A 7,802-nucleotide genomic window follows, 5' to 3' on the forward strand; every position below is an offset into this window, starting at 1 on the left:
TTGACATTACCGGCAAGAAATGACCACGATGGTTCCATCTGATGAAAATTTTCATGAATATTAGTTTGTTTTTATTTACCCCTTTCCCGGCCACCAAAAATAATAAGGGTAATAAACTAATAATAATAGTAAATAAATAAATAAATAAATTAGGGAATCTTGCATAAAGCAAAAGCATCTCATTCCAAAAAAAAATTAGTAGTAAAGGAAGCTAACTTACAACAAGTAAACTCCCGTTTAAATGAAAATGTACATCAAATTTCTACATCATTCAAAATACGGAAAAAGACCTCTAGCATTCCCATCTTGCAATCGTATGCACTCCTCAAGCACCTTATTAAACCTGCTAATGCTCTCTCTACACCCAGGTGATATCTTCAGTTCATTGCTATACACTGTAGAAGGAATATTCACACTATCATGATCCTCTCCTTCACCATTACAAATAATATTAGTCTCAGAAATCAAGCTACCACCATAAAATATCTCTGGAGACGGCTTGAACACTGATATTGGCTTATCTGTGGACGGACTGTCAAAACTTATGTCCATCAATTCATCAAGAGAAATGTCGGTTCTAACAGAATGCAGGGGTTGCTGACTTTCTGTATCGCTTTCATCCTCATGGGCCAAAACATAGGCTTCCGAGTATTTGTTTCCTTTGAATTTCATTAACTGCCAATTGTAAATTCGTCTGAAGATCTCAACCCATCTCAGAACAATATAATGGTATGAGCCTCGGCGCTCAAGACCCGCACCCTTTTGTAGCATGACTCTCGCCTCTTTCACAGCTAAGTCGTAATTCAGTAATCGAGTTGACTCTGTTAGGTAGTTTATTATGATTTCTTCAGTAGCCAATTTCTGGTTCTGAAGCTCCTTGACTGAGGAAGAACCTTGGTTCAGCCAAGACATTTCACTGGCCCAGCTAGGAAGTTTACAGGCATTTATAGTGTTGATAATTGGCTCGATCCTTTCAGGTGAGCTCCAACCTATGCAAGGTAAATACGTTTCTGTTGCTAGCCGTTCATCATTTGATTTCTTGAGTAGGTTGATTTCAGGACTCGGCCAATTGTTTGGATTTGTAGAAGCTGCAGCAATGATTTCTTTTGCCGAGCAATCCAAGGCTTCATTGAATGCCAAGATGCAGTCATTTGGACCTATATCAGCACCTTTTGTGTTATCAAGTTTAGCAATTGACTGTCTCAAGTATCTGAGGGCTAATTCGCGGGTGTTAACCAATTGAAGTACAGGTTGAGGAGGTGAGTGATCAGCCAACCATTGAAGACCTTCTTTCAACCGAGCATCATCAAAGAGAATGTTGGGGTACTCTGATTGGCTTCTACTATGAAGAAAGATAGTAGACAAGGAGCTTATCTTTGTTCTGTCTGCCTTGTCAAGGCCAAGTCTGTTGATCATAGCAACTGAAGGATTGATGCTGTTTTCCTCATATGAATCGGGACACAGTATCAGAAGAGGCATGCTGGCTCCAGAAGGTATGGACGTCAAAAGTTTTTGGAGCTGAACACTTTGGATATCCCATGAAATACTTCCTGATGCTAGAAATAGTAAACAGCTCAAACCAGCTAGTAGACCGTCTTCACAAACATGATGATTGTCAGCTAATCCAAGGATAGATAAACAACAAACTTGAGATAGACTACTTTGGGTGTGAGTCCATTTCTTCCATATTGATAAACCTGGCTGCGAAACTAACAAGTTGTCACCTGTTATCATATCAGATCCCATTATCTTCGAGCTCAACCATTTCAAAGCCAAATTATAGGTTTGGCTTCCTGTGTCGTTTGTCTGGACAACAAGCTTCCATATTATGCATTTGGAATCAGGGTTTTTTCTACAAAGGATAGGTGAAACCAATTCTGCAACATTCAGCCTTTCCTGTAAATTCCTCAGTTTTTTGGATCTCTCTATTGTAACATGATCCATATTTAGCTGCTCAGCAGCATGAGCCTGCTCCTGCACTTCAGAAAAAAGTATAAGTAACCGCATTTATTAAAACATAAAATTGTTTTGAGAGTACAAGTGGAAAAGGATAAATATAAGGAACTCACCCCTGATATTTGTTGTCTGACAGGTGGTCCTATAGTTAACGAACTTAATGCAACATCTGCCAGGAACTCTCTCTGCTCCCGAATTTTTCTCAGTACAGATGATCTTTCTTTCCATTTTCTGTTAAATTGAGCCAAATCAGAATGACACAGACCGAGGAATAAAGCAAATAAATGACATGTCATAACAAAGATAAGAAATACAACAGAAATACAACCTTAAGATCGACTTCAGCTTTTGGCTGAAAGCTTCATCTTCCCGGTTAGGTACTAGCTTGGATACTTCATTCTCCAGGTTTTCCTCTACATCCATGTGAGGGACTGAATGTGCAGCTATGAGATCTAAGTTTGAGCTGACAGGTATTTCAGCTTGAACCATATTTACTTCTACAATCTCATCAATGCCAACAGATTCTACAATCTCATCCTTGTCAATAGGCTGTTCTTGGTCAATAACAGAATTGTCATCAAATAAACAAGTAGCCTTCACAGAAGAGGCTTCTGCCATTTCGCGATCAGTCTCTACATTTGAAATGGCAGGAGAGACGTCTGTAACTTCACTATCACCCTTTCGATTCCATATAGTCGGTGATGGCGCTTCACACATATATTGAGGTTCAGAGACAACCCTCGGAGTTAAATCCACTTTAGGTTCTAGCATATTTTTATTGACTCCATTGGTCCAACCTTCCCTCTTCAAAGAGTTTATTTTTGGACTAGATACCTCTGTTATAGATTCCGTTTTCCTATCTTCATTGGGTTCTGAGACAGCTGGACCAGATTTGACATCGTCTATAATACTTCTAGACTTCTTAAGATGGACAAGTCGCGAACATGTTGTTGGGTAATCTGCATCACTGTTAAGGAAGGGACCTTCTTTAACCATATACAGCTCTTTGTATCTCCTTAACGAGAAACCATGATATTCAAGGAGACTATCTATATCCTCCCCCTGAATAGGGGAAAAAAGAATCAACGTAGGAAAATTTGAAGATATATTGATTATTAGACAGATGCAACAGTTCCATAAAATTACCTCCATGCCCAGCCATTTTACAACATGTGACACAGGGATTCCTTGGTTATTCTGGAGTCCGCTGTGCAGAGAAGCAAGTGCCTGGGTTCTCAACTGTAAATAAAAAAGATCAGAACTTAAACCACGTGCATTTTCCAGAATAGAAAGGAAAAATTAAAATGATGCCTTTTGGTTTGTGTATCCTATTTAACTGCTTGACCTGTCAGTGAATGCAAACTGTAGGTTTGCTTTTCTCGCTCTCTTCAGCTTTCTTCTTAAAAAGAGAAGCATAGGAGATGTACTTGGAAAGAATCTATGATGTGTCAGGAGTCAATTCTAGGAGCACAAGCAGCATCCCAATTTTTTCCCTCAACGCTCAACCAGACAAAACTGACATAGGTGTTTGAAGGTGAATTTTTAGTGTTTAAGCCCTTTTATGGATCAACTGCATAAATAATTAGGAGGCAGCACAGTGATGATAGTTATGATGATGACAGTGAGCAGTCATCAAATTATAAGTTATCATTTCTTCACTTCCAATATGATCTATCTTTATATTCCTTTTCTGAGGTGAGACTTGGCACAACAATAAAGGTTGTTGCCAGGTGACCTGGAGGTCACGGGTCCAAACATGGAAACAGTCTCTCTGTGAGCGGGGGTAAGGCTGTGTACATCTGAGCCTCCCCAGAGTCCACAACGGTGAAAGCCACGTGCACTGGGCCACCCTTTTTATATACCTTTTCTGGTTAACCCCTTTCAACATCATGCTAAATTCAGTGGGGCACTTATTTCCTTTGATGCATCTCAATTTATCAATTCATTTGTAGCAATTGTTATAACAAAGTGCAAGAAAATCTATATTCAAAGCAATCATATAGTTAAAAATGCAGCCTCAACTGCAGCTTACATCAATCGGTCACACAGAAATTTTACTAGAAATAAAATGAATTAAAAAAAATGAATGATAACAGAAGTAACATTTTTAACTGCAACCATTCACTTGTATAAAAGACCAGCGCTACATTCATATGAACATACTATATACCTTTGCAAAGTGAGCATGCATCAAGCATGCTTGGAGGTAAGTTGCTTTTCTTGCAAGCCGAAAGAATGCTATAAAATTTCCAATCCTACAGCTCCTGAAATCGTGACATTGTCACATTACGTTTAATTCCAATAATGTACTGCTAAATAACTGCCAGCAGAATCAGACAATTACCTTGCAACATTTCGAGCAAATAAAATTTCTGGCGTGCATCTCATTTCAGGAGTCATCTTTGCAAGATCAAGTGAGAGTTCTGCAGGTTCTACCTAACAAAGACGCCTACATTAAGAACAACTATAATAGTTCAAATCCTTTCAAGAGAAAATGAAAATACTAACTTTGTAGCCAGGGTGCTTATCTAACTTGAGGAGAGCATAATAACCCCGGAACTCTTTCTCAGTTGGAACACTCTTCCCCTTCTTCCTGTAATCTTCATATATTTGAAATAATTCAACAGATGTCTTATTCATCTGTTCAATGTTGAGATGAGCATCAAAACCCTCCATGAAGCCTTCTCCTTTCTTGTACTCACACAGTTCATGCATTGCAATAATGTGGAGTCTTATCTAGTGATTAGAAAAAAGAAAAAAGAAAAACACTGAATCCAGGGTGCATAATGGAATTAGATATTAGGAAATCATAAACATCCCTAGAAATGAATAATACCATTTGCTCGAGCATAAGAATTGCCTCGCGATTAAAAATGTGCTGCATCCTGAGGTCCATCCTAACTGCTCTCATCCTATCCCACAAGAAGTTGTAGATACCCAAAAAACTTTCGCCATAAGGTTGATCCAGCAAGTTAAGAAGATAATCAACTGTGTGCCGCAACACTGGCAAAGGCCTTATCAATTCAGCTTCTCGTTCAGCAGTCCTATTATACTGCACAAAAGATAAGAACTTCCATCATGCTGCCTGCTATTTGGCAAAATGCTTTCAGACCAAGGTCTAAAAAGAAAACAATAAAAGAGTGTCCATTAACGACCTTTTTAACAGCAAGAAATTTTGTTGTCTGGTTTCTTTCTCCATCCAAGCGTTCAAACTTATCAAGATCCCCTTTTCTCTCACGCTCCTCTCTTTCTGGTTCTGTAGAACAATGGGCGGAACAGTTTACTAATTAATCCGTTTACGAAAGCTAGTCAAGGACCAAAGGAAAATTAAAGGTTGAGATACCCTAGATAATTAAACGGCTAATTAGAAACATAGGAAGAAATATAAGATGTATACCCGGACACATATCACGGCATTGTCCAACGACAACTTTAGATGACCCCATGACTTCATAATCAGTTACAGCACCTGAGGTATCCCAAGCTTCTATAGCAGGGCTACAATTACTATTATGTTCATCCGATGGTGCTTTATCATGCTTATTTCCTGAAAATTTTCGTTTTGTAATGTCATCTGGGGTTTGCAATGGTTGGCTTAATTCAACATTGAAACGAGCCAACCTCCTTGCCTTTGCTTGCATTTCCCTGCAGGTACACACTATTTTAATAAAATAAAGCAACCTAATTGAAGCATCAGAAAATTGACAATTGTCTAAGAAAAGAAACAAGTTAAAAGGGAAAGCAGACAATGTTAGAGATAATAAATATACCTCTCAGAATCAAGCTGAATAGAAGATGAGGTGGAATTTACATCAGCTGACTTTAAAGGATGAGACCTGGCCCGTTTAATAGGATTATGATAGGCAGGGTGCACTGGCGATGAAGTTCCAGCATCAGATGCAATAACTTCAGCCATCTGATGAAAAGGACCAGCAGCAGAGACTGGAGACCTCCTCCGACTCCGCATTCTTGGGGGTGATACATCATGCCTGTATAACAAATACCAGACCGGCTCATCAGCATACAGATTACACATGCCTAACGAAATAGAAGCATAAATAACATCATACTTCAGCGCTAATAATGACAAGCATGCGGTAGCAAAAAAAAAGTCCAACGTAACAGAAAGCAGCATGTGCCATGCGCCCGGAGAGAGAGAGAGAGAGAGAGAGAGAGAGAGAGAGAGAGAGAGAGAGGGGGGGGGGGGGGGGGGAAAACAATACAGGTTGTGGAGTACATAATGCACTGATTCATAAGTTTGATTACTACCCATGTTTCTGCATAGCAGGCGATTAGGAGAAACAAGGGTTCACATAACTACTAACCTTCAAGTTCTCATTGCCACTAATAATTCCGTTAGCAGAATGATTAAGAGAAACATGGGTTTACATAAGTAGTAACCTCCGAGTTATATCATCAGAAAATTCCAGATTCTGTACAGAATGACTGCCTGTTGCAGGTGAAAGTCCTGTCCGCTTTGAAGGGTCATCGATTCTACAATGCAAATAAAAATCTTGAATAAGTTCATCTTCACTTTGTAAAGCAAATTTACATAACATATCTATATTACTTTCCTAGTTTACCAATAAAAAACTGAAAGGCATTTTACACATATATATTAAACATCTGGATGATGATAATGGTCAATGGATACATCTTGGATGATAAATAAGTAGATAGATTGCCAACAACCACCAGAATTAGAATTGGGTGCTTTAGGGAGGTTTGCTTGTTTTCAATGTTTCACCAAACCATTTCCTAACTATTTTCATCTGCATCATATCTCTATTTCTAGTTTTTAAAACCATCTCATGTGTCTCCTTTCCCCTTTTTGACATACAATATAGGCCCAAGCATATATTTGAGGCAAAAAGTATCTGTAAGAGCTTATATTGCAAGACTTCTGTCAATGAAACATCTGCTATTATAAACTTTAGCAGTTGGCTTTTCCAGCTTAGCCTACTTCTCATAACTCAGACGCACATATCATCTATTTTTTATGTGAGATGCCCGGAAGTTAAAATTTTTGCAAGTTAGCCAGTCAAAGGCTAGATTAAGGCACATGGCACCTGTGGAAACAACATCAATAAATAGAGAAAAAAGATTGGGTTTTCCTCTAACATAACTTGACAAGAGGACTTGAACTCACAAACAATACATCGCTACAATGGTAAAGGTTGTCTGGCTCAAAAAATGATAAAATAGCTACTAACCTTGGGAAAATCATAATTTGAACCAAATGCCATATCAAACTTTAGGCCGCTTAACTCATGCTTTTCTCTCATAATTCTTCCATTGATGAGATTATTTTCACATATATTCACAAAATCTCCATGTATCTTTAACATTTACGAGAAAACAATGTACTATTCTACTCTAAAAGTTTGATTATATGATTTCTTTTTTTTGTGGCAACGAGGGAATCTTGGCTAGCACAATCTACTACCCAGGGGGAGCCCCGGGTCAGAAGACTAGGCCTCCCCCCCCCCCCCCCCCCCCCCCCCCCCCCCAAAAAAAAAAAAAAAAAAAAACCAAAAACAAGATAAACCAAAAAAAAGAACAAAAACCACCATACTCACCAAGAGGGACAGGTGAATGAGGAATCAAACAAGGGCCAGCGGGGCATAAAGCCTATGTAGATCTCCACAGTGGAACTGCTAACCACTTGTCCCACCCACTGGTGGTTCTACTATTAAAATTATGCATAGGAAAAGGGGAAGAAATAGACCACCACAGTAGTTCTAGCTAAACAATATGATACGAGGAAATCCTTTCCTTTCCTTTCTTTTTTACCCTCTCCCCGTCCTTTTCTCTCTCTCTCTCTCTCTCTCTCTCTCTCTCTCTTC

General features: G+C 38.9%; 1 protein-coding gene across 4 annotated transcripts in view; it reads right to left on the reverse strand.

Moving 5' to 3' along the window:
* Window positions 163-7,802, reverse strand: part of LOC109849175 (SAC3 family protein B) — a 15,409-nt gene continuing 7,769 nt past the window's right edge. For all 4 annotated transcript variants that reach the window (XM_020418986.1, XM_020418987.1, XM_020418988.1 and 1 more), the window contains 12 exons: window positions 6,358-6,450; window positions 5,727-5,945; window positions 5,354-5,601; window positions 5,112-5,212; window positions 4,793-5,008; window positions 4,465-4,692; window positions 4,301-4,392; window positions 4,127-4,220; window positions 3,103-3,195; window positions 2,285-3,018; window positions 2,070-2,187; window positions 163-1,974 (listed from right to left, as the gene is read on the reverse strand). In XM_020418986.1, coding sequence (XP_020274575.1) covers window positions 268-1,974; window positions 2,070-2,187; window positions 2,285-3,018; window positions 3,103-3,195; window positions 4,127-4,220; window positions 4,301-4,392; window positions 4,465-4,692; window positions 4,793-5,008; window positions 5,112-5,212; window positions 5,354-5,601; window positions 5,727-5,945; window positions 6,358-6,450 — 3,943 coding nt within the window. In that variant the 3' untranslated portion in view covers window positions 163-267. The remainder of the gene's footprint in view (window positions 1,975-2,069; window positions 2,188-2,284; window positions 3,019-3,102; window positions 3,196-4,126; window positions 4,221-4,300; window positions 4,393-4,464; window positions 4,693-4,792; window positions 5,009-5,111; window positions 5,213-5,353; window positions 5,602-5,726; window positions 5,946-6,357; window positions 6,451-7,802) is intronic.

This window comes from Asparagus officinalis, chromosome 7 (assembly GCF_001876935.1).
Source record: "Asparagus officinalis chromosome 7, Aspof.V1, whole genome shotgun sequence".
Lineage (NCBI taxonomy): Eukaryota > Viridiplantae > Streptophyta > Magnoliopsida > Asparagales > Asparagaceae > Asparagus > Asparagus officinalis.